Source organism: Mustela nivalis (assembly GCF_964662115.1).
Source record: "Mustela nivalis genome assembly, chromosome: 2".
Taxonomy (NCBI): domain Eukaryota; kingdom Metazoa; phylum Chordata; class Mammalia; order Carnivora; family Mustelidae; genus Mustela; species Mustela nivalis.
In genome coordinates, this window is record NC_139021.1 from 131,656,478 (window position 1) to 131,683,117 (window position 26,640).

At 54.5% G+C, this 26,640-nt stretch overlaps 1 protein-coding gene across 4 annotated transcripts in view; it reads left to right on the forward strand.

The window, feature by feature from the left end:
* Positions 1–8,121: 8,121 nt before the first annotated feature.
* Positions 8,122–26,640, forward strand: part of LOC309859977 (uncharacterized protein) — an 83,261-nt gene continuing 64,742 nt past the window's right edge. For all 4 annotated transcript variants that reach the window (XM_082721325.1, XM_082721326.1, XM_082721327.1 and 1 more), the window contains exons 1-6: positions 8,122–8,126; positions 12,565–12,591; positions 15,333–15,368; positions 17,811–17,837; positions 20,148–20,198; positions 26,589–26,624. In XM_082721325.1, coding sequence (XP_082577451.1) covers positions 15,354–15,368; positions 17,811–17,837; positions 20,148–20,198; positions 26,589–26,624 — 129 coding nt within the window. In that variant the 5' untranslated portion in view covers positions 8,122–8,126; positions 12,565–12,591; positions 15,333–15,353. The remainder of the gene's footprint in view (positions 8,127–12,564; positions 12,592–15,332; positions 15,369–17,810; positions 17,838–20,147; positions 20,199–26,588; positions 26,625–26,640) is intronic.

The window sequence follows — 26,640 nt, forward strand, 5'->3', positions numbered from 1 at the left end:
TTCCACGGTTGAAGCCATATGTGCAGGTATTAAAAAGAAGAGCTTTAGGGTGTAGCTAGTTCCAGATGTCAGCTCGGCCACTTACCAGCTGTGTAGCCTTGGATCCATTCTGTAACTTTTCTGTGCCTCGAGAGCCCCATCTGTAAAATGGAACAAGAATTCCATGCCTGTCGGGGTGGTTGTGGCTCTTTGGTGAGGTACCGCATAACTCTGGGGCTACAGATACACCTGGGTGCCCTTGTCTGACTGTGGGCTGTAACTTGGCCTGTGTGCCTCAGTTCCTTATCTGTTAGGTGTGGATAATCAGAGTGTTACCCGTAAGACTAGCATTAGTGAGATGATGTATGACACACTTGGCTCATGTTGGGGGTTGGTGAGTACTCAGGACCTATTAGTGTTGATGGCAACTCTGAGGTAGAAGATTCGGGATGCCAGCCCCTACTGGGTCATCAATAAATGTGACTTGAAAATAAAAAAGCCCTTCCTCAGGAGGTAGAGGCCTGTGTCTAAAGATATGACTCCAAAGCCTCTGGTCTGGCCCGGGCCTCTGAGGGAGAATGTCCTGTGTGGGTCTGACCCGGGCCACAACCTCTGGCTGGCTGCCCCCACCTCTCTCCTTCTAACAGTTGCCCCTTGGGACTCTGCCCACGGGGCAGTGACGTGTGAGCTGCCCCAAGCAGGGCCTTCCACAGGAACATCGGATACGGGCGTCCAGATCCGGCGTCAGGAAGAAGGACCAGGGTCAGAGGTGTGGTCCTCCTGCAGGGACCGATGTGACAGTCCAGGGAAGAAAGGAAAGCCTGGCTGGGGATCTGAGAGTGGCAGTGGAGGGTCTCGTGAGGACCACCTGTCCCTAAGGGCGCAGTCCCTGTCAGTGAGCTTCGGTCTGCAGGTGGGAGCTGCCCAGAGGGCTGGAGCCAGAGGAGAGGCTCTCTGGCTGGGCAGTCCCCAAGAGGCGGTGGGCAGCATGTCCCCGACCCCTGTCATGGTTCTGCCCCCATAAGTACTTCCAGCACTAACTCCCTTTCAGGGTTTTTTTTTGGTGGCTCAAATGAGGAAAGGTGAAACAAAATCCTCGAGAGGGCCAAATCCAGCCACGGGCACCCCAGGCAGGAGCGCCCTGGGGAGTGGGCACCCAGGTGGCTGAGGGCCCCGAGAAAGAGGAGAGAGCAAGACTCACAGCAGATCTGGCCCAGATGACACTCGGGTCTGGGGCTGAGCCAGGGGGGCATGTGGGGGTCCTGGGCTCATTCGGGGGTCTGGGAGTTCCCAGCTGGATGGAGAAGCTGGCCGGAAGCTCAGGCTCAGGGACAGAGTGTCAGGGTGGGGGTCACTTGGGGTGGGGAGGCATCTCCTGACCTGGAGAAGAAGCGTCCAAGAACAGCAACAGTGGGTGATTTTCACCATCTGGCATAGCTGGCCATTGGGCTGGCATTGAACGGACGTTCACGGTAAGAAACATGTGCAGGGAGCATGGTGGGAACTCAGCTCAAGTGTGCCAAGACACACTTCTTCACCATCCTAAACCTGCACCCAGCACTGCCTTCAAGCCCCAGCCTCCGCTGGGGGTGGGCAGGCTAGACTGGGCTAACTCAGACACTTCCTGCCCACCACTTAGCCCTCCAGGCCCCCTTGCTCCCAGGGCTGCTATGGCTAAGGGGACATGGGCGACTGGTGACCATCCCTGGTCTGAACTGTTATCCATCCTGCCTGGGCCTGGGCAGGTCCCCACGCTCCTCTCCTCCCTGCCTATAGGAGCCCTCCCAGCACCCTCCAGCTACTTCCCGGGGCCTGAGGACTGCTGCCCCGGGGGATAGAGCCTATGGGGGTTTGGGGTGGAGGCAACTGCAGTTCTTCCTTGGGAAACAGATCCCCCATCCCTTGGTGTCTTCATCTGTGGGCTTTCCCCCTTGGTCTGCTCAACCCTCACCCCTTCTTAGCTGGGCCTGGGGTGGGCTCCTATGTAGAACTGGAGCCGTCTGGAGAATGGTGGAGACCCAAGGAAACTGGGGGTCACATTAGGAAGGAGACGGGGAGAAGAAGCACTGGGGAGGTAGCTGACAGAGAGCCCAAGTGGCAGGCAAGGCATGGATCCTGTTCTCGTCCCTCTACCCTCTGCCTGTCCCCAGGCACTCACTGAAGAAGATGGGTCCCTGAAAAGGGACAGGCTCCAGACTGGAGGGAAGGGTTTGCCGAGGGAAGAATGCTCTAGAAACCCCTGGAGCTGGCCTGAGGCCCCTCCAGGGATGAAGTCCACCTCTGTGGTGTCTGCAGGAACTTAAGACTCCATCTCTGCTGTGCCCTAAGTTTAGACTAGTTCACCCGATAAGTCAGAAAAGGACCCTCATGCTTCTCCTACTTGCTTCCCCATGTCTTGGCCCCCAAGTAGCTCTAGTTCCAAGATGACTAATAGGTTCCATCTCACTTGCCATTTCCTGCTGATTTATAGTGGCTGTGTTGGAAAGAATGATGAAACCTTGTCAAGTCTCATTGGGGAAAGACTAGCTGTGATTGATTAGCAATGTCTGCAATGAGTGCGGAATGAGAGCATGTGGTGTGTGTGATTTTAACTGCTGCCCACTCCTCTCAGGACGTGTTACTCTCCACCAGCCACACTGGAAAGGTCTGTGGATGTCTTGCGGCCAAGAGACATCATCATGGGACAGATCTAAGCTGCACTGTGTTGGGAAATGATTAACAGATGGCTCTTGGCGGGGGGTGGGGCAGGTCTACTTTGTAGCTTTTGCCAATTTCTGTGGTGTGAGTACTCTCATAATGGCCAATTTCCAGCTGCCAATGCAGAGTCACTGAACATGGAGCTGGAAAGAGATGCGTACAGTCGGCTTTCTCAAGACTATAGGATGAGCTGGCTTCTGGCATACCACTGTCTGAGTAGTTGTGTATTTATTCCTCAGAAATGTAAAACCCCTTCCCCACTTTAGCACTCTGCCAATGATAGCCTACTCTGGGAAGAGGACTAGACTAGGATTCAGGATCACTTACCCGCCATGAACCATAGGCAAGTACATCCCTTCCGAGCTCATTGTCCTCATCTGCAAAATGGGAGTTGGGTTGTGGTGAAGCTCAATGAATATTCTGTCGGTCATAAAGCAGGATTTGTCCCGCACACTCCCAGAGCATCACGTCTAGGGGGCCTGCCCAGAAATCGGCCTTGGCCCTCCCTTGAAAGCCAGTGTTCCTGCCATGGGGCTGGAAGGGAGAAGGGCTTCTTTTTCTCTTGGATGTCAACCTCAAAAGACCGAGGCTGCCTGGGAGCTCCTTCAGTTTCCCTTAACAGGCCATCACACTTGTCACTGATGAGTTTCTTAAGATTTTTGTTTGTTTTGGTTTTTAAAAATTTTTTTATTTATTTGACAGACAGAGATCACAAGATCATAAGCAGGCAGAGAGGCAGGCAGAGAGAGAGAAGGGAAGCAGGCTCCCTGCTGAGCAGAGAGCCAGATGTGGGGCTTGATCCCAGGACCCTGAGATCATGACCTGAGCCGAAGGCAGAGGCTTAACCCACTGAGCCACCCAGGCACCCCTCTTAAGATTGTTTTTGAAGCTACTTGTGTTTCTGTCCTTTATCATTCCTTAAGTCAGAAGTGGTTCCATGTACTTCCCATGTACGCACATTCTTCAAACTTCAGGGAGCCCACAGTCCCAGAAGGCTGGGCCATGCTGCATTCACACTGCCGTGGCATCAGGCAGATCTGGGTTCAAGTGCCAGCTCGGGCATGCGTGAGCTGTGGACTGTGAACATATGTCTTAAACTCTTCCTGGGCCATAGCATTTTCATCCGTAGAATGGGAATAATAATAATGAATAATAATAATAATAATAATAAAGCTACTTCACTGGGTTGTTGGGTGGATGGAGTGACATAAAATACCTAAAGTTCTTTGCATCATGCCAGGCACAGAATAAATGCTCAATATAAGAATTATTATTTTTCCTAACAAGGACTTGAGTGGAGGTAGAACAGGTCAACCTATAGAAGAATGGGATCCCCAAAGCTGGTGAACTACAAGGTTGAGTGAAGACTGGGGCTTCAGTGTAGGGACCCAGGACTGTAGGCGCACAGGGAACTCCCAGGAAGGACTGGTCCTATTAGTCTGGGGCAGGGTTTCTCACCCTCATCAGGGTGAACATTTGGGGTCACCTCATTTTTTTTGTAAGAAGCTGCCTGTGCTTCTTGGGACATTCAGCAGCGTCCCTGATCTCTACCTACCGGAAACTGCAAGAAGCCTCCCTGTTGTAATAATCAAGAAGTTTTCTAAAGATTGCCAACGAACTATCCCCTGGAGTGCAAAATTGCCTCCGCTTGAGAAACCCGGCTCCAGCAGACACAGTGACCAGCACTGTAGGTCTCCCCAGCTCCAAGGAGAGCCTGGAAGCAAAGTATTTGTCCTGGCAGAATGGGTGGGTCGGCACGTGGCAGAGGCAAGGGCAGGTGGTCAGCTGCGGGTGGCTGGCAACAGGCAGCAGGAGGCGTGGGTTGAGGCTAGGACCCCAGCTGCCAGGAGACCTGCTGTCAAGAGGGGTCAGATCTTGGCTCATATGACGCGGAACCTGGGCACACCCTGTGGCTCTCTGCTTCCCCCTCCAGGACCAGGAGAGGATCCAGGGTCAGGGCAGAGCCAAACCCTCAGAGGAGGGGGAAGATCCTTACCTGTCCCCATTAGAAGCATATGAGGTTGAAGGCCAGGCCTCCCCTCCCATCCCTCATGACTTTCATGACCTCTAGCTCAAGAGCACAGGCTTCTCGGTAAGAGAGACCCGGTTCAAGTCCAGGCTGTGCTGTGTGGAAATTCAGCCTAAAAAAAAACCACACACACACACACACACACACACACACACACACATAAAAGCCAGACACCACCACTGAAGACAAGGAGATCACCTTAGGCTGGTCGCTTAGCCTCTAAGCCTCAGGTTCCTCGTGTATGTCGTGAGGATGTCAGTGGCCGCCTCACATAGCTGTTGTAAGCATTAAGTGTGTATTCTAAGGACTGTGCTCAGCAGGATGCATGGCACATAGTAGGCATTCAGTAAATGTTGTTGATTGAATGGATACGTCCTCCTGCGGCAAACCTGTCTCCCTAAACCCTTTTGTTCATTTCAGTTCTCTTCTCTGGAATGTCTCCAGCTTTCTAAGTAGGAGACTACTGCCTTACCAAGGGGAGGAGATGAATTATTTATCTCTGTATCACTAGAGCTTAGCCTGGGGCCTGGTAGGTATTAGGTGCTTAAATAATAAAGTTTTGCCTCCTCGAAGGGCAACGATTGTGCCTTATCCCTCTCCACATAGCCACAGTCCAGCACAGTGAATGACACATGGCAGGCAATCGTCAAATGTTTGTTGAATGAATGAATGAATGAATAAATGAACATACAAAAAATGGTTGAAGAAAGGCACATCCCAGAACACTACCTCAGGATTCTTCTTAGAAGCCCATTCCTACATATCCATTCAAGAGGAATATTGCTGTTTACCTGAAGGAGGTCAGCCAGACCCTGAAGAGGATAGTGGCATCCTCACTGAGGTAGTAGGTGACAGATATCCGGCAGAACCTCTGCTGTGGCCCCTGCCCTGGGGGCCTCACTGCAGATGCTCTGCTCATCCCCAGGGCACTGCCACAGTTGGTCAGGCCCAGGGGTGGAGTCAGGTGTCTTCCTCCTCCCTCTGGCTATGGCAGTATGGGTGTGGGCTTGGTAGGAAGACCCAGAGCTAGGAAGACCAATCAGGAGCCCTGGGTTCTGCTCCCGTCCCTATGCCCACCTACAGAGTGACTGTATGTCACTCTCCAGGCTCTGTCACTCTCCGTACAATCAGGACTTGGTATTGCCTTGTTGTGCGCCTATCCTTCGGTGTCTGGTTGTGGGATAGGTCAGTCAGTGGCCACGTTACTGAGGATGGCCAAGTGGCCACACAGGAGACCCAGCTGTAACTTCAAGGCCCTCGTGGACTTCACAAGCCACCTTCCAGCTGCTGGGCATGGAATAGGTATGCTTCTAATGGGGAAGCATAGGTAATGGGAACAGCATTAGGTGATGTCCAGTGCTGGAAAGGGGACAGGACAGCAGTTAGGTTTTCCAAGGGCCTGACGATTTTCCAGGGGAACACTTAAAGTCTGGGTAGGGGGTGTGGTGGCCTGGAAGAGACTGACACAGCCAAATTATAACCAAGAGACAGAAGGATCTAGAGAGAGAAGACAGGTTGAAAAACTGGGCATGCAGGCGAGGTAGAAGTGTGGAGAGGGGGCAGATCTGTGAGCAGCTTGGGGGTAGGTGTGGAGAGAGGCACTGTAGTGAAGGGCCTAGGGACCATAGCTCAGATTTTCTGTGCCTTGGTGTCTTCATCTACAAAGTGGGTATATAACAGAACCTTTCCCCAAATGCGAAACACATCGAATCATGCCTAGCATCTAATAAGGACCATGGATGATAGAAAAACCCTTGAAACCTCCAGTAGAAGTTCTGTTCTGCCCACTCTGGGGTGGACCCAACAAAGAGCTCTCTTGGGAGCCAGCTAAGTGCCAGAGTCCCGGGTCAGCGCCTGGCTGCTTCCAGCATACACACACACAGCAGTGGGGGCTAACAGCAGTCTGGGCCATTGCCGAAGCAAGGCTCTGTCACCAGAGATTCCTCCAGAGCCTGCGGTCCTGGCAGCTGGGGTCCCGGCAGGCGCGGACGGTGCAGGACGCCTGCTCTCCATGTGGCTCAACCATCCCAAACGCACCGCGCACTGAACTTTGGCACCAGCCTGCTTCCCACGAGATCGCTTCCCGTAGCCAGGAGGTCCAGACTTTCTGGTCGGACTGGCCCCTCCGGCAAGCTGCACTCAGGGGATATTTTCGGATTCTGGGTGACACCGCCTTGCCCCTCCACCTAATAGGTCCCAGATGCTCCCCTCCTCCCGCCATCCCCCTCCCTCTGGCTGTTCTGCAACCATGCCGAGCTGCCCCGGGGCCTCCCCACCCAGTCATTACTCCTCTTGACTTATTATTTTTGTAATTTAAAACATTTTGTTCCCCCTTAACGTGACAGCTTGACAGGGGCCAGCATGAAAGAGGCTGTTTCCTCCTGGCCGGACAGGAGAAGCAGGCAGATGGAGGCAGAGAGAAGGAGGCCGGCTTGGGGAATGCGAGGGGGGAACAGAAGGAGCCTTTCTTGGCGGAGCATGAAAGAAACAACAGGAGTAGCAGCTGTGTTAACGTAGCCAGGTCCCTAGCCCCCCCCCCCCCCCCCCCCGCAGACACACCAGGCAGGCCCAGCTGGGAATCCCACTGGCCCTGGGGGTTTCATGACTCACGTTGGGGCCGAAATGCCTTCAGTTCACCGTCCGGCAGCGGCTCCTTCTCCCCCTTCCCTCCGCACCCATCCTCCTGCCCCCTTCCTGGAACACGGGAATTTGTGATTCTTGGCTGTCAGGGTCAATGAGATGGGGCTAATGCTGAAGGCTTCCAGGGGACGGGGGATGGGGGCAGGGTGGACAGAAGCAGGAGAGAAGAAAGAGAGAGGCACAGAGGGAGGGGACCACTGGGCACAGGAGACCAGGGAGGAGGAGGGTGTGGGCAGCAGACCCAGGAGGGGAGAAACGCCCAAATCACGGTTTAACAGAAACCAGGACAGGCCAGATAGACGTGAGGCGGGGAAGCCAGTGAGGAATGTTCTCCCGAGCTGCTTGCTTCCTGCTTGTTCTCCGGGCACTTGACGGAAGCATGGAGAGGACAGCAAGCAAGCTAGTAACCCTCGTCTCCTGAGGTTCTGTCACACCCTCGATGTTTTGCAATGCCGCCTCGGTTTCCAGGGCCCTGTGTTCTGCAAAGCAATTGTGTCCCCGGGTTGAGGCGGACCCCAAGGAGCCCATCTTCTGGGATGGGAAGTTAGGGCCCGGATGGGGCCCAGACCTCTGGATTTCTCATCCAATAATGAAAATATGGAGATGAAATAGAGGGGGAGAGATTATATTGGGGAAGGCGGGCCAGGAAAATACAAACGTCGCAGACCAGATGGAAACCCCCAGCCAAAGGCTTTTTGGACGCTGCTTCTGAGGCGGCTCTGCCTGTCCTCCCAGTGTGACACTGACCCTGGCATTTTCTCTGTCTCTTTCAGGACCTCCTGTAAGTAACTCCGGCCACATTCCAGGCTTGCACATCTCAAAGGCCTCGCTCCCTGCTGGTAACCGGGCCCTGGGAGGGGGGACTGACAGCTGGGCCCACCGTCTTCCAGGGGAGCCCCTGTACTGTCCGTATGCACCGGAGTGTGCGGGATCCCTCCGAATGCTGACGGAGATGGAGGCCTCCATTTTGCTTTTTAACCACCACCGCTGCACCTCTCCAGGGCCAGACAATGGCTGCCCCCAGGCCCAGCTGGTCCCAATTTCAATCTGAAAGGCAGGCTTGCCCCATTGTTAGGCCGCTCCTTGGTCCCCAGAGGAAGCAATTGGACTCAAAGAAGCTCCAGGTATGAGAAAGAAGAAAGATAATCTGTACTCAGCCCTGGTCCTGAGAGGTCTCCTGGTCTTTCAGGAAACAGGTCAGCGCATGGCTCTGCGTGGACTGCTTCCTAGGACCTGCTGTGCACGCTGCCTTATGTGTGGGCCGCTCCCTTCTGGCCAACTTAGGTGGTTAGCAGGTGGTCGTTGTCAGTGGTGGTGGTATTTTGATGGGACAGATCAGTTTCAGTGGGCAGACAGTGCGAGACAGCACAGATCACTGCGGGTCTGGCTCCTTCCCCTGGCGTCGCCCTAAGGCCCAGGGCGGGGCCAGGAGCCCAGTTGCTTCCAGAGAACCTGAGAAGAGCCCAAGGAGACTGTCTCCCTGAAGTAATAGATCCAGAGAATAGGAGCACGTCTTCTTTGAGGACTGCATTTGATACCCCAACAAAAGGCCCAGAGGTTTCTGGGGGAGCTGGGGATTGGAGCTGAAAGGGAGGAGACCCCACCCCAGATCTTTGTCAAGTTTCCTGGCCTTGCTCAGAGCCACCCGTGCACGGTCGGTCCTCTCTCCCTCTGTCCTTCGAGAACAGCCAGCCCTGTTTGCTGTCAGACCATTATTTACTATCCCATCTGGTCCTGAAAAGGCACGCTGAGCCCACACCGCCCATCCTGCCCAGCTCTCTGACTGCCGGCTTACGGAGAGAGGAAAATTGTGTCAGTCCCCGCAAGCCGGGGCGTGATTCATCATGGCGTGTTGTAGATGTCAGATCTCAATTCCTGTCATCAATCTTCCAAAATAAACTCTGCCATAGGAAATTTCAACAGACCACCTGCTGGAAATGGGCCGCTTTTCCCCTTCTTTCTTGACAAAGCCCAAAAGAGTCCTCAGTTCCCCACTCCTAGAAGCTCCCCCAGAATACCCCACCCCCCCGGCACCCCACCTCCACCCCTGCAACCAGGCTGGGGCCAACCTGCCAGCATCAGGTCAGCTTGGGGTCCCTGCCTTGCCAGGAATGTAGCTTTCTGAGAGCATCAGCAAGCCTCACCTCCAGACAGCTTCCGGCCAGAGAAGGTGCTGCTGGCCCTAGGGGCTATGCAGTGGGGAAGGATATGGGCATCCCTCAGTTCCTGTCTGCCTGGCCCCCACCTGAACTGGGAGCAAGGGGCAGGAGCTGAGGTAGCTTCCGGACACAGCCTTTGGGTGTGACCTGCACCTTCACCCTATCCTGGTTGAAGCCACATGGAGGAAATGGGAAGCTGGCCAGGGTGGGGGTCACCTCCTATCTGATTCATATCATGCTGTTGGAGGGAAGGAAGAATGCTGTTGAGGAGGCAGCTGTTGAGGAATAGAGAGATGGCAGCTGGTGGCAGTGCCTGTCACCACCCTCTGAGTGTCTCTTGGGAGAACCCCTCCTGGCGTAACTCTGTACTCCAGTTGGAAGACCCAGGTCCCCAAGGACACAGGATGGCCACTGCCTAGAGAACACCACCAAGGAGGATGGATTTAAGTAGCTACAGGAATCATTTAGACAGTAGAAAAATCGTGGGCACCACCTCCCGGTGCACCACCTCATGCCCATGGCACACATTGCTAATCAATCAGGAGGCTTCTTAACATAATGCTTTGCTCAGTCGCTCCCAGTCCATTGGAGTCGGCACATTGGAGCTGATATCTGCAGGCCACGCCTGCTATAGATTTCAGAGAACTTCTTAGTGGGAGCTGTGAGGCTGAAACAGAGGGTAGTGGGAAGTAGGGAGGTCTCTTTCCCTGGAGGAATACAGGGAAATATATGATCTCCAGCTGCCACCCTGGCTGAAGGTGGTCCTTGCTGAAATCCTAGCTAGCACTTACAAAGTGTCAGGCACTGTTGTGTTTGCATAGTGATTGCAAGCGTGGGCTGTGCAGCCAGACTGCCTGCGTCCAAATCCTGGTTCTGCCACTTCGAGCTAGGCCCTATGTCACCCAGGGCAAGTTGCTTTACCTTTCTGTGCCTCAGTTTCCTCATCTGTAAAATGGGGTGAGTTATAGTGTTTGCCTCTTCTAGGAGTTGTGAGGAATATATATGCATGTATATATGTATATTTACATATATACACACAAGTGTGTGTTAGAACGTATTTCCAGTTACAATATGCTAACTCATTTAAATCCTAGATGATCCACAAAGATTCTGGTGAGCCTTTTAATTTTAAGGAGGGAATGATTATTCTGCAGGTTTTTATTAATTCATTTATTATTTCATCTATTTCTACCCACCTTATTCTAAAAAAAATACTCTGGGTGATTTACAAATGAGATATGGAAACAATGGAGGAAGGTGGAGAGCAGAGGCAGAAAAGCAAAGGGATTCAGAGCTGATGACATGACAACATCCTATGCAAAACAAACCACTAACCGGGCTCCGAGCTCCCTGGTGGCCAGAGCAAAGAGGAAAGCAGAGTTGTTCAAGTCAGGCTGTAGGAAATTAGGAGCATCCTTGGCACTTGAGTGAAACACAGATGTTCCTGATACTGACACCTGAGAGAAGTCCCTCCCATGTACAGATGAGGTAGGACGAGTAGGTGGTGGGTGCACAGGAGCAGTAGTAACCTGTCCCTTCGGTCCCTATTCAGGGTAGACCTACTGCGTGGGGTTGGAAACCCTCAGTAGGCCCGTTCCCTTCCCTGGGATGTGAAGGAGGTGGCTGGCCCACATCTCGACCACTCCCTGGTGGCATCAGGACCAGGCAGCGTAAAAGTGGCAGGAAGTGGGTACTGGCTCAGTGCTAAAGCTCTGGGTTAAAGAGTCTCTTTGGTGTCTGAGCTGTCTTCCCCGGGGGCCTAGCAGAAAAGGAGGCTGACTTCCCAGATCCAGAGCATCTGCCCTCAAGTTCATTCATTCACAAATAGGAACAAAGAACCGACCAAGAGCTCAGCACTCTGCAGGCACCGGAGACACACTCATGAACAATGCAGAAAAAATCCCTGCCTTGGGAGCTTACGTTTTAGTGCCGTGGGGGCAAAATCAAGCAGAGTGAAGAGATGGGGACGTGTCCTGTGCCCGTAAGAGCCATTCCCCAGCAACCTCCAAGGACTCCCTGGCAGGGCCTGACCTCAGTTCTCTGTGACCACCTCCTCCGGGATGCCCTCAGGAACAAGGGCGAGAGTGGGTGACTTATTCCTGGTGCTTCCTGGGTCTGCCTGAGCAGCCCAACAGCACATGGACTTACCTTCCAGGGAGCACCCCGGGGCCCATGCTTGGTCCTGCCTTGGCTTCGCAGGAAGAGCAGGATGTCTGGAAGGAGAGAAACCACATCTGGTAGCAAAATCTCCGCAGGGAGAAACCAAGGCCAGCTGCACACGCCTCCTGCCAAGGCTCTTCTCCAGTAACCATAATAGCTAGCATTTATTTAGCACTTGCTGTATGCCAGCCATTTTGTGGCCACCCTCTTGTAGCAGATCCATCTGGAAATTGAGTGCTGGAACGAAAAAGCCCCGAGTCTCTTGGGATTTGCTTGGTTCCTGAGTCATCCGCTCTGCATGTTGGTCCAGTAATAATTATTAGCTCTAAGACACATTTTGTGGAAGGTCTTCTTCTTTCCAGTGGGATTTCAGATCCATTACATGGAGCGTTTAGTCTGTGCCCAGGGTTGGGCTGGGCAGGAGAACTAGAGTAATGGGGGAAGGGCTGAAAGGCACTGCGCGTTCAGGGAAGACAGATTTCTAGAGCCACAGGGGGCCAGGAAAGAGTGGTAGGATACCACCCTGGCCAAGACAGAAAGGCTTAAAGAGAAGAGGTGTCAGTAAGACCCACAGCCTTAATGATCCTTGAATCATGAGGGGCAAAGACACGAGAGGGGACATTCTTGTCTTTCTTTTGCTTGCACCTTCCCTGGGGTGCAAGGGCATGGAGGAGACCCCCATTAACTGCTTTTCTGAATGAATGAATGAATGAATGAATGAATGCTAAAACTGAAAGGAAGCTTAGTGATCAAGGTCCTGCCTTCATTTTGTTCATAAAATAACAGAGGCTTCTAGAGCACAAGGGACTTCAGGCCACACAGCTGATTGGGCAATGTGGAATGTTCAAGTCTTACTACCTTGACCTTCATAAACCCCGCTCTTTCCTCCCTTTATTTCAGGGTCCCGCTGGAAGACCTGGCATCCCGGTAAGTAGCTTTCATTTCTTCCTTCCTTTGTATCTCTCTCTTCTGCTCTCCTCACACCAAAGGGCTGGCTAGGCTTGGTGGCTGCTTTCCTTCAAGTGTGTCTGGATGAGAGGGCTCTCTCCAGCACCTTTAACCTACAGCCAAGGGTGAAGCTCCTGGGTAGCCCTCCCGGGGCCCCTGGCAGGTGGATGACCACATGCGGGCCCTTCTGAGTCTGGATGGACTTGACCTCTAGACTGAAGGCTCTCTAATGGGGGCTGTAAGGGGAGGCAGCCCACTGGCCTTAATGGCTATTCTCCTGCATACAGGCATAGCTTAAGACCACTTCCCCTCTTTTGTCCTATGACCTCCAGTAGAAGGAGACTCAAAAACTTTGTTTTTCCCCCCAGTTACCATTTCTGAATGCTAGACAGGCTGAGCCAAGTAACTGTGGGGATTTGGGATTCAAAGTAGAAGTAATACTGACAGCCAACCCTTACTGACCCTCGTCCAGGCTAGGCACTCTGCCCCTCACTCTTCATGTTTTTGATTTGTTCGACAACACAGTGAAATGGCCATTAAAATTCATACCCATTTTATAGATGAGGATACTGAGACTCAGAGAGGTAGAATACCTCGTCCAACTGTCCAAGCTTCCGATGAGACCTGTGGGGGCTATGTTGTCACATAAATTTCATACCTCTGTTTCCTGCAGTCCATGCTTGATGTTTGAGAAGTCTTTTAAGTCTTCAGAGACATGGCTCTGTGCGATGTAGCCTAGGGCATAGATGCCTTGAGTGCTGGATACCACCGTCTCTGGGATGGCTTGGGGAGTCGGGCGAGATGCAGTAGGCAGCCCGAGGGCAGAGGTGAGCTGCCCTCCCTGCGCTGAGGGCCGCATCTATCGGCTTCCAGATCCTTCTATGCATCCCAGTTCCTCTTCTTTTCGACATGAATCACACTGTGACCCCTTGACTAATCTAGCAGCTTCTAGAATTCATGTCCAACAGTGACTTTCTTAATGAAATGCATGTGGGAGGGTGTTTAGCTTTGAAATTGGAAACTCTCCCAGTAAGCACCAAGCCCCGGAGCAAAGGAGGACGGGCGGTTCGGTCCCATGAAATCCAAGGAGGGGAAAGATCAGATGACTGGGGAGAACGTGGGCAGACTTTGTTTTTTCTGACAACGTCCACCTTTAAAAAGCATTTGGGGGCAATTCACTGAGCCGGGGCTGCCGCGCAGAGTTCCCAGTCTCTGGCCCTTCCATGCCTGTCCCTAACCAGAGCATTTTATGGCCAGGACTGCAAAGACCATTAGTTTTTTAAAAAGAGATGGACAGAAAGCAAAACGCACATCCTGCAATATCATTCAAAAGCTCCAGAGTGAGTGGGCCGAGGGGGAGTCACAGCCAGCCCGCGGCCGGCCTGGTGTCCTCAGCAGGAAGGGTGGACAGGCGCTTGTGCTTCCACATGGGGGAACCTCGGAGGGACCCACAAAAAGACCTGCTGCTGCCGGCCCCTTGTGAAATGCAAAAAGGATGAAGTACAAACACGCTTGCACATTTCACTTGCCCACAGCTAGGCTGGGCTCACGGCATGTAGACCTCGATTATGCAACATGGCCCAGGTGCCAAGCCCTGAGAGAAGGCCTTCCAGGGGCACCATCGCCTGCCATCCTCCCAGCAGCCCCTTGAGAGAGACACAGGTGCTCAGGGAGGTACAGAAGGAGAACCAGTCTTCTCACCAACGCTGCTCCCCCGCCACTCTTGGGCGAAGGGTAAACGATCTACTAGAGACACCACACACCTGTGTGCCTAAGACCCTAATTTCAGAGTGCTTGCTGTTCTCGGGTATACCCACATACATGCTGAGATGCTAAACTGTCCCTCAAGGTGTGTTGTCTCAGTTGGGGGGGGTCAGCAGACGCAGAATTGCCCAGAAGCGCCCACACCCTTCAGGGGAACTGACAAGCCCAGCTCTCTCCTGCCCAGGAAGCCGTGACAGACACCATCTGATTTGGGGCCCCCATTACTTTATGTCCTTCTAGACTCCTAGCAAACCCCACGCCCCACCCCAGCTTTTATGATGTCTGCACACTTATGATTGCAAAAAAATGTTTTCTACCAAAAGGGAGAGGAACAAAACTTACTAAGCAGATTTCCAGAGTGAGAAGAGGTAACTCCTGGCTATGAAACAAAGTACGTCCCTCCAAGCAGCTGAAACTTGGGGTGTGGCTCTATCCACGTGGCTCACTGCCCTTCTGGTCGGTGCCGGGGTGGCCGAGAGGAGGGCAGGGAGAAGGACTCTGTCGCAGCCTTCTCGGACAGAGGGCCTGGGGACACGGCCCTGCTCCTCAGCTCTGGCCAAATAGACCACTCCCCTGTCACATGGGTCAACCACTCATTCTGCTCTGTGCCTTGGAGTTGAGTGGGACAAAGATATAGCACATCCTGCCCATAGCCAGACTCAACTGTGACAGCAGAAGTGTAAAAGAGAAAGGGCCTTGGACGAGTCAGGAAACACATAGGTAAACGGAGGTTCAGGCTGGGGACCAGACTCCTACGTTAGTGCACTTTCCACAGCACTGTTCTGAGTGTGGACGGTGATAGGGGTGGCTGCTTGCCTAACTGTCCTTAGGGACTGAGCAGGCATCATCTTAAGTGCTCATGCAAAGCAGGTCTTGAGTGCACAGCTAGCCCATGGGGTCCTTCACATGCTGGCCTGTCTCCAGCCACATCTAACTGTTTCTGCCTCCTTCATCAGGGGGACAAAGGTGCCATTGGGATGCCTGGACGTGTGGTGAGTTGGCGCATTTCTCTCCGCTTGCTTCTTCGTGCCGGCCTGTCTTCCGATCCATAGCAACCTCCCCGGCCCCAAGGAGGGGGTCAGACCTCTGTCTTCCCCCACCCAAGTCAGCTTCAGAGAGGGGCAGGAGGAAAGAAGGGAAGAAATTTTTTTCCCCATCCTTTGGCTCCTGCTGTATGACTTCACTCTCCAGGTAGCTGCCACAGCAGAGGAAAAACGCAGGCAGTAGTACTGATAAAGTTCTTTGTCGATCACCCAAGCCCAAGCCCCTCCTGACATCAGCAGGACTGCCCCCTGACTCTGCCCCCCACCCCAGCTGCCCAGCTGGCAGCTCACCCTTAGATTTCCAGCTGCTCTGCCACTAACCCCCCCAGCAGGAGCGGCACCAGATGGTAAGAAATGTAGCCTCAAGTTGCCCTACGGAAGCCGCAGCGGGGCCGCCTTCCAGAGGCGCCTTCCCTTAGACAGAGAAGAGAAGCTGGTGGGGACAGGGCTGGCTCCCAGATGGTGCCCCCAAGTCCTCCCCAGGTGGCTGGGAGTGAGCCACTGAATGTTTCCTACTGAAAACTCAAGATGAAGAAAGGGAAGCAGGAATGTTCTACAGGGAGGGTAGAGCTCAGAAATGGGAAGGCTGACCGTAGGCCTCGGGGTCCCAGCGCCAGGTTTGTCCCCGGTGGCTGCTAACCTCCAAGGGGCTAGAAAGGGCAGCTCCGGCACTGGGGGCAGCCCAGGTGGGTGGTGGCCACATGCCAGCCTCACCAGTCCCGAGCGAGTCTAGGATGTGCCCAAGCTACGCTTCCCATCTACCCTCACCTCCCCACCAGCCTCAACCTCCACCCTGGCTCCCTCAGGCACGCCCGCACCCGACTCCCTTCCCATGCCCCCATGCCATCCTTCTGTGCCACTCACATACCTTGCCTCATGACCTCGCCTCCTCACGGGTCGGCCTTAGGCCTGGGTCTGGCATCCTTGCGGGAGTTTGCTTGCCTGATGTGAGCTGGTGCTTGGAGGAAAAGCCTCCAAATCGTAGCTAACGCCCAAGAGTGCTCACTCTGGACTGGGCCTTGTGTCGAGAGCCCCACTTGCATCAGCTCATTTGGTCCCAAGAGATGCCTGAGGCAGGCACAATCTCCGCCCCCATTGATCAGATGAGAAAACTGAGGCTCAGGTGTAAAGAGTCTTTCCCTGGGTCCTGCCTGACCCTGTCCCTCTGCTTCAGTTCTCTCATGCCATGCGTGGGCCTGAGGCAGGCCAATTCTCTGCCGGAGCCCTTCAGGAACCCGTCCTATCCATGAGCACATTGAGACTCAGTTTACCTACATTGTGGGGGGTGGAGTTGGGACTTGAACCCAAGCCAACTGTCCGATGCCGAGATCCTGGCTCCCAACAGGTAGGCTTCAGGACCCTACACTCTGAGTTCTGCAGCCAGCCCTCCCCGCTCCTGCCCTCCTTCTTGGGCCCTTGTGGACCTGTGTCCCCAGGAAGTACCCACCTGAGTTCTGAGCCTCAGGGGTAGGGGCAAGAGGGAAGGCCACAGGAGGCTGTTTTCCAACCACTTGGGGGTTTCCATGTGACAATGGACCCATTTGGCTACCCAGTAGGAGTCCTGGCCTGAGCCACCTGATAAGGAGAGGGGGCTGGGGGTGTGAAGTGCCTGATTTGCGCCTGTGGTTCCCCCCAGCACAGCCAGGCGCTTTGGTGGGTTAGGGTAGATTGGAGCTGTCTCTCCGCTCCTCACTATGGTTACAGGGGTTCTTAGCGACTGCCCAGTTTCCTCTGCATCCCAGACCCATCCTCCCTCCTCCCAGATGTCTGTGTCCTGCCATCTGTCTTCTATATTCCTTTATTCCCTCTCCCGACATCTTGCCTGGCCAGCCCTGATGGCTTCTCGCACGTGTAGTTTAGCAAAATTGTATGCTTGGTGCCCATTAGGACCTTCAAACCAACTAAACTCCATGTCACAACACAGTCCTTGGGCAAGGTCCCCCTCATGCCTACTCCCCCCAAACCACCGCCTCCTCAAGTGACCCCATCAGCAGGGGACGTGGCTTCTCATGGCTTCTCAGGGTGACTTTCTGACCTGGATAGGTCAGTCTCTCTCTCTCTCTCTCTCTCTCTGTCTCTCTCTCTCTCACACACAAACACACACACACAGAGAGACAAGTCTCCTGCCACTGTTTCTCTCTGCCATCTGGAACGACTGGCTGGGGCCAGGCTCCGGGGGTGAGGCAGAAGCGATCCATGTACTGTGCCTGTCGGACGCCAGACTTGTCATGTGTCAGCATCGATGTTTTGTTTTGTTTCTTACTTTGCAGCGATTCCTTTTGTTTGGTCGTTGTGCCTTTAACACAGATTCCTGCGTGTGCCTCTCTCTCACCCCTTCTCTTTTCTCTCCCCTCTCTCTCCTCCACCCTGTGTTGCATGCCGCTGCCCCAGGGAGTAAAGGGCCAACCAGGCGAGAAGGTGAGTCCTCACTTTGTCCTCCATCCTTCCGCCCCAGTCTCTTCCCCTTGGACCCCTGGGGGGGGGCTTCCAGAGGCCCCCATCTCAGTCCCCCTCTCCCCAGCATGCAGGCCCTAGCCCTCTGCCCTCACGGGCTCTCCCAGCCCGGCATCCAGGCCCCTGACTCCCAGCTAAGGACCCAGCTTCCCTCCGGCGTGGGTCTCCCCACACGCCAAGGCTAACTGTGGCCTCGCCGTCCCCCTTCCCCAAGGCGAGGGGATCTTGACGGCTGTTTGGGGCAGCTGGCTCTAGTCCTTCCCCAGCCCACGGCTGGTGCCCTCAGACATAGAGATTCTCTTCGTGCTACCCCAGAGAGTCTCCCAGGGGCATAGAGCAGAGCCCCCTCCGAAGCCAGAAGCCCAAGGGACCGTTCTGGAACATTAGCCCTGGTGGATCCTGAGGGATCAGGGAGCAACACATCTAACCAGTTCACTTTACAGAGAAGGAAACTGAGGCCCAGAGTAGGGATGGGGCTTGCTGAAGGTCCCACAATAATAATGACAAGCAGGGGTGGGAAGCCAGACCTCTTGATGCCCAGCTCAGTACTTCTTTGTCTATCCCTTGCAGTGTGTGTTTTCGAGAGTCTGTCCGTCTCCAAAATAATGACAATGGCAGCAAAACACTAGCAGCTACGATGCACTAAGTGCAAACCTCCAAGTGCAGAGGTATTTTGCCTCTGTTCTCCCAGCTAACCCGGACACAGCCCTTCCAAGGAGGCTTTAATATTCTCATTCACATGAGAGCACAGAGAGGCAGCTTCACAGACCCAAGGTCACACAGCAGCAAGTGACAGAGCTGGAGATGAGCCCCAGCCTCACAGGGTCCCCTCCTGGGGCTCCACGATGCTGGGAGAAAGATGAGGACCATGGTCAATGGTGTAGAGAGTGTAGAGACGTAGGGACAATTGCAAACACTTCCAGCCCCTTCATGCCTCAGGCGTTCTTTTAAGCACTTTACAACATTATCTCATGAAACTTTCACACCGGTCCCAGGAGACAGGTACTATTCTCCCTCTTGCCTGCATTACAGATAAGAAACCAAGGCAGAAGGAAGTTAAGCAGCCCAAGGTGAAAAGCTGGGAGGGAGCAGAGCCAGGCTTCAAACCCGGGGTTCTGGCTCCTAACATGACACTACTCTGCCTTGTGTAACAATTACTGTATCCTTCCCGCGGTCTGAACAGTTAGGATCTGAGCTCACTGCTCACCTGGGCGTGAGGCATGACAGTCACGAATGCATTTAGGTCCTTTGCTTGGAAAGGTAGCAGAACAGAGGACGGATGAGGACTGGGAGAGGTTCTGTGACTTGTCTGCCAGAGCAGGGCCTGGGAGGGAGGCCCTGGGCATTTCCTCTGCCAGGAAGGGGGGGTTCCTGGTGTGGAGAAGCAGCCGGCCGTCCCTGCAGCAGGGCACAGCCTGGATCCTTCTGCCAGGGCATCATCTCTGCCCCGCTCTGCATCCCCTATACCTTCATCTTTCTGTCACCCTCCCTGCCCCCAGCTCCCATGCATGTGCGTGTGTGCATACGCGTGCGCACATGCGCACACACACACACACACACACACACACGGGTGTTCCATCCTCTTGGGGCTGAAAATTCTGGCTCTCTGTGTCACATCAGGACTAGGAGGTCAGAGGCCACTTCCATCTGTGGGCTCAGGGCCATGGGACCCACACAGCAAGCGTGGACTTATCCCCACCTCTGTTATCAGCAATACCACCCATGGGGCAGCCACGCTCACCTGTTGCAGGGGCGGGCGCCACAATGGGCATCCGGGGGCTGGGGTGCGGACAAAGGCTTCAGGGGCTCTGAGGCTAGGGTGGGGCTGGGCAATTGGGAAGGAGCGGGGCAGGGCCTGGGGGAGGCCTCTGGGGTCTGAGCTGCATAGCTGAGCTGTGTGCCCTTCCCCTCCCCGTGCTGCCTTTGCTCATCCCTGTGCTGAATCCCTTCTTCCCTCTTCTGCCGGGGTCCTACCTGCCCTCTGTCTTCTGTCCCACATCTCATGCTACCACTCACCTCTCCTCCTCTTCTTCTGGCCTCCCGCTGCCCTTTTCACTCCCTCCTGGATGCTCCGTTTGCCCCTGTGTCTCCTCTGGTCCTCCACCTCCCTCCACACCTCCCCCCTCACCCCGCCTGGCCCCCTCTGACTTCCTGGCCCCTGGCTGGGCACCCCATCCCTTCCCCACCTGCCAGCTCCTTTCTTTCCCTCCTCCTTTGCCCAACGCCCACTCCGGGCCCCTGTCCCTCTCCCTCTCCCCTCTCTCTCTCCCACAGGGGGCCCCAGGAGATGCCGGCGTGTCCATCATCGGCCCCCGAGGTCCCCCAGTAAGTGGCTTTTGCTCTTCTTCAGGGTGGGGGTGCTGGGCCAGGGAATGACAAGGGTTTGGGTGGAGGGGGAACGAGTCCCAGCTCTGCCTCTGGGCCTGCTGGCCACCGCCTGTGATGTGGTCAACCAGGCCAGGCCTGCCTAAATATACCTAAATTACAACCTCTCGGGAGGGCTCGCAAGGGCCACCCTTTGGCCAGGAAGCCACAGCTGCGAGGTGACCCTGTTGCTTACAGGCGGTGGAGAAAATGCTCACTGCTCCCCAGACGGCTGCTCCAGCTTTCTAGGGGGATGAGCCTTGTTTTCAGAAGCCCGTGGAGCAGACGCCCAGCAGATACCCAGTGTTCAGATCCACTGCCCCAAATGCCCACTCCTAGTCTCAGCAGAGGCCTCACCCACCACTCATTTTGAAAGGCCCCTTTCTGTGCAACCTGCTGAGTCCTGGTTCTTACTCGCCTCTACCCACTGGCCGGGGGCTCAGGGACATCGGAGGCTTCCCCTCTGACATGTTTCCTCAGGGACCAAAGGGGGACAGGGTGATGATGTGGGAAGACTCTGTGACTGTGGGAAGGAAAGCCCAAAGCACAGGGCATCGGGGCAATCACCGAATGTCAGGGTAAAAAAACCCTCAGCAATGGTCTAGCACAACCCCCTCAGAAGGCAAAACAGGCCCAGCGAGGGGCCAGGGGCCCACACATAGAGGCTGGGACAGGAATCGAACCCAAGACGCTTGGCACCCAGGGCTTCCCCCATAGATCAGGCCACCATCTCCATGCTCCACTGTGTACTTTTCCTGTCCTGCCTGCACAGTGAGAGGGTGAGGGAAGCAGAGGGCTAGCCTCTGGGAGTCTGAGGCTAACCCAGCGGAGGCGTGGAGCCTAGCCTGCCCCTTCCCCTGCCTTCACCAGAGGGAGCCGGTGGCAAGCCAGAGCATCTCCTACCCATGGTCTAGGGAGCGGGTCGGAGAGCAGATTGTTAAATCCTGTCCACAAGAGGCTTGGCCAACCAGGGCTGCTGGGAGGTGGGGGGCAGGTCAGAGAGGGGAGCCAAAGGGCAGAGCTAGGGAGCAGGGCTGGCAGACTGGGCAGGGGCCGAGGCTGGAGGCAGAGTTGGAAAGGTCCTGGGCTGCAGAGACCTGGCTTCCTGGGCAAGATTCCCTCTGGCTTGGACCCCAGCGATGATGTTCAAGGACTGACCCTTGGCACAGAATTTGTGGCAGGCAGCATCCCAAGACGGCTGCACACTGTAACTTACCCGATTCTCCCAAGAAGCCCACCGGTAGGTACTGTTATCATCTGAGAAAATCTGGACGCAGAGAGGCCGAGGAGCTAGCCCAGGGTCACTCCCTTGAGGGTGGCCGCCTGGGGATTAAGGTGCTCAGCCTGGGCCTCGGGGCTCCCTGCTATGACACATGGGCAGGCTTTGGGGTAACCGGCATCATCCGGGCCTCTGGGCTCATGTGGCCATTGCTCGGATGGGCTGTAAGCTTCCGTGTGCATCAGAGGAGCTGCCACGCGCACGCCCTGGGCCCAGCAGCTCCTGCCAAAGGTGGCACTCAGCCCGGGGGCCCCTAGGAGGTGAGAAGGTCACCGAGAAAGCCAGTCCCCAGGTTCTGATGGCCGGGACCAAGCCAGGGCAGGCCTGTGAGGTGGACCGAAGAGTAACAGAATACGGGCCCTACCCCTTGGCCAGCACCCCGGCCTGCCTCCCAGTCTCATCTCAGATCCCCCTGGGTCAGTCACTCCAGTCCTCCGACACCCTTTTGGCAGTGTCATGCCAACGAGTTACAGAAACGTTGTTGAAAAGGCCCCCCTTCTGAGAACACGCTCGGGGGCAGGGGTCTGCTTCAGATCCCCTGGCTTCTAGATCAGTGCACGTGATGAGGAACCGTACCCTGCCCAGGATTTGCCTCTAGTGGCGAAAAGTAGCTTCTCTTCAGGTAACACAGATAAATTCCATCCCCTGGGCACCTACCCTGTCCTAGGGCCTGTGCTGAGAGAGCCCGCCTATGCCGAGATCCCGCCTATGCCCAGGCCTCTGTCAGTCCTCCCGACAAGGTGGTGGGGCAGGCCTGCCAGCCCATCTCCCAGAGAAGGAGACAGAGTTTCACAACGCACCTGAGACCGCTCAGCAGCTCAGGGCTAGACCCTGGGCTGGGCCAGCTTTGCTTCCTGCCGCTCTCGAGGCAACCCTTTCTTCCATGTTTCAAGCTCTACTCTTTTAAAGGGATATTTACCTTCAGGAGAAGAAACGGTTCTCCGTGTGGGTGCAGCCTTGGTGGTAGGTACCAGGAGGTATAGTACCAGGAGGCTTAACCATGCCCGCCCCTTTCCCCTTTCACCTGTGTGGGTGCCCACACCCAGATGACTGGACCCTTCTGAGTCCTCACTGGAGACCAGAGCAAGCACGTCAGCTCCTCCCGGGAAGCCATCCAGAGCTGGTGAGAGCAGGGGGGCAGGGGAAGACAAAGGGAACGTTCATCATAAAGGGGAGACGCCAAGTAGGCGAGCCCTCTGTGGGGCCGAGGATTATGGGGAACGTGTGGCTTTCCACTCAGCTAGAAAGGGCTCAGAATAAATGCTCCTAATAAGAACCAGCCTTGTCACCCTCAAGGGCCACCTGCCTCCTCTCTTGGAGCTTCTTCCTAAATAGTCGGACCCAAGGGGGAGCCAGCTGGGAACTTTGGAAAAGGACAGTTTACATTCCAATGAGCAAGATGCTGGAATGGGGTGCCCCATTACAACGAGGGGGAGGCCGGGACACTGGCTGGCCCAGCGGACACCGAGCAGGTCATCTGCCAGGCTAGGAGACACCCTCCCCATCTCAAGGGGAGCCCACTCCCTCCCTGAGCCCCTCAGCTTGTCTTCAGGGGCCAGGAGGGAGCTCTCAGGGCTCTGAGGAACTCTCAGCCCTCACTCACAAGGAGATACCCCAGGCTGGATCCATACACCCACTGAGGGTTTCTTTGCTTATTCAGATCATTAATATTTATTAGGCACCAACTGGAGGCTAGGTGCTGAGTAGACAGTGAAAATCTGACCCACCCTGCTTGTCCCTGCGCAGAGAGACCAGGAAGCCCATCTTGATTAGGGTACAGACCGTGCTCAGCCATGGTGGCTAGGGAGCAGTGCCCACGTGGCGGAGGCACCTGCCTTAGGGTGGGGGCAGACAGAGAAGGCTTCCAGGAAAGGGAGGATTAAGTAAATGGTGATCAGGGAAGAACAGAGGTTCCCAGGTTGTGAGGCCGGGGAGGAGCCCCCCATCCCCACCCCCCAGGGAAGACAGGTTCTTATAAACTGCCAGGAAACAGGGAAAGTGCTTTGCATAGTAGAGCAAGGGCAGGCTAGCGAGGGGAGCAGGGCCTGGTGGAGAAAGACCAGGACAGGGTCTTCAGGAGTCGGGACTCTATCCTGAGGGCCGCGGAGAGCCTTGCAGTGTTCAGCTGAGGATGGACGTGATCAGATGTGCAGTCTGAAAAGATGTCCTGTCCCTCCCTGCTCCGGCATGGAACGTGTTTAGAAGCAGCTGCAGGTGGGGGACTGGCTGGGAGACGTTTGCAATAATCAAGGGCTGGGCTGGTGGCACCTTTTGGAGGTGGAATTGGCTGATTCACTAACGACAGAAGTGAGGATTGAGAAAGAAGGAGTTCAAGGTGACTCCACGTTTCTGACTTGAGTAACCAAGTGGACAGTGGTAGCATTCTCCAGATAGGGGAGAGGATTTTGCTGGGGAAGATGAGTTTAACCAGAAAGTGAGTGATGAACTTGAGATGTCCTTGTCACGTCCAAAGGGAGATGTTGCCCCTCCACCCCGTTTGTTGCTGGAGGTCAGAGCTGGAGCTGGCTCACCGGGTTCGTAAGAGCAGATCACACACACACCCCCTCCCAACTCTGTGCTCAGTGGCATCACGTTGATAGCTTAAAATCAGCCATGGTGGGAGGTATATTTACACCACAGAGATTAGCAAATGCTGTACAAAGCAGGGCTCTTCTCTCCCACTCCCTGTCACCTCAGCCAACAATTAAATACTGACCAGCACGGGGTTTTGTTTGAAAGATAGTCAGCCTTGACGTGGAGTGGGAGGCCTGCTCTGGGCAGATACAGGACTGACCCTCTTTCAGGGGTCAGAAAGAAGGAAAGGGAGAGTTAAGCTTCTGTCTGTCTATGTGGATTTACCCCACACAAATTGCAAGTAGGAGTAGACATTGGGGTTCACTTCCAAAAAGCAGGGATCCACGTGGCTCCCTCTCCGCCCTGGCCTTGAATTAAGGGAAGAGATTTGGAAAGAAATGTAAAGTTTGTGTCCCTTGTTCTTACATGGAAGGACATAGTATTAATCCATTACTAATTTACAAATAAATTTATAATCCATAATTTTAATACGATCCTAATTCCAGTGAAATTTTTATGGGGGTTGGGAGTCCAACAGAATAATGTTCATTTCGTTTGGGGAGAAAAAAGTAAACTTTCATAAGGATGTTAGGAAAATTCTGAAAAAAAGAGTAAGGGGAATAGGGCAGGAGAGGACTGGTTGTTCTACTAGATATCCAGTGTATTATAAAAACAGAGCAGTTAAATAGAACAAAATGGGGAGGCCAGAAATACAGCCAAATGCATCTGGGAAGTTAGTCCCTGGTAAAAGTTTCATTTCACAGTAGGAAGAGGAAAATAGATTGTTTAGGAGATGATGCTGGGCTAGGGGACAAGTCATTTACTAAAAGGTAAAGCGAAAGAAAAAAAAAAAAGATGAATCTGTACCTCACTTGTTATACCAGAATAAATACCAAATGGATAAAATACTTAGAAGTAAAACATGAAACTAAAATACAAGGACAAAGCATGAGCAGACATTTATGAAGTCCGCACTGGGGAGGTCCCCTAGAAACATGGCTATAGGGAAAGATTGATAAGTTTGTCCGCCCACATGCAAAACTTCCATCGGGCGGGAAATACAGCATGAAAAAGACAAATGCCGGGTTGGAAGGAATATTGGCGATGCACGTGGTCTCAAAGAGTTAGCGTCCTTGACGAAGAGCTGCCCTTGGGTCAATGGGAAACAAACAAGTGAGGGGAAATTGACAGGAACACAAGCAGGCAGTTCACCGATAAATGACCCGCCTGTAAACACTGCGAGAGAGGTCCAGCTTCAGCGTGTAATTGAAGAGATGTAGATTAAAATCCAGTTCCAGGCCTCCCCGGGTGCCTTACCCAGCCCAGCATCTCCAGAAAGTAGAGCCCCAGTTTCCATTTGGTCAATGACAACATTCTTCCCAAGGTCCCGAAAAAGCCTTGGTTAGCCCCGGATTTGGCTCTGAGCTGGGGAGATGGAGCCTGCTCCCGGGCAGGCTCTGTAATTAGCAAACCATGTGATTATCCTTACCGTGTAAACATCTTCCCGAGTGGAACTTGAAGATGTTTCTGGAATCCTCTCCTCCTGACCTTTTTCCTCGGGCCTCTCGGCATGCAGAGTAGTTGAAAGTTTACACTGCGAGGTTCCAGAGGCCACAGCGCAGGGTTTCCGGGTTTTCTCCTTAGTGCTATTCTTAGCATCACTCACCCTTGACAGGAGCGAAGCCTGGGGCCCTCTGACATGTGAGCGGTATCTCCTCCCTCCTGCCCTTGGGCCGCCTGCCACAAGCGCATCCCGACCCTGTAGGACGCAGCTCACTCCCCACTTGACCGACGCTTCCACCCTGATGGCAGGGTCCCTTTCCCACTGAGCTGTGTCCCCTGAGCAGAGGTCTCTGGGCATTCCTGTCCTGGGCTATGACCGGTGGCTTCTAGTCTCCAGCCCAAATGCCTACCTGCGTGGCACTCTGCACCTACAGGAGAATGGGCCTGAATGGACACAATGACCGGGGGGCCCCGAGATTGCCCAACAGCAGGTGGTGGGGTCTGCTGGCCAGGGCGAGAGAAAAACGAGCAGTCTGACCCATGTGGCCTAAAAACACCCCTTCTGAAGGTCGGCTTCTGCTATCCAAACCACCCTCATGTACATGGCCCGGGGCAATGACTGTGTAAATAAAATGGACTCAGAAGATCACAGCTGGGGTGTTCAGGGTATGGTGGGCCGGTCCGTGCCCTCCAGCTCCCTGTTCACATGTCGGGGTTCAGGGCATGGAGGCCCTGAGGAGCTCTCAGCTCTGCTTCCCAGGGAGACCTGAAGGAGGCTGGACCCCTCCTTTTCCCCATACCCTGGGGAAGGCTTCCTCTGGTATTCCTTTCCATCTTTCTCCAGCCTCCCTGGTAGACAGCTCACTGTGGGGAGGATCTCCTCCCGGAGGACCCCAGAAGAGTGGGAGGGAACCCACAGGCACTCTGGGAGCAAAGGGGACTCGGTCTAACTTCATGCCCTCCTGGGCCCATCCTCACTCTTCTGCTCTTTCCAGGGTCAGCCGGGCACTCGAGGTTTCCCTGGATTTCCGGTAAGTAGGGAGGGCT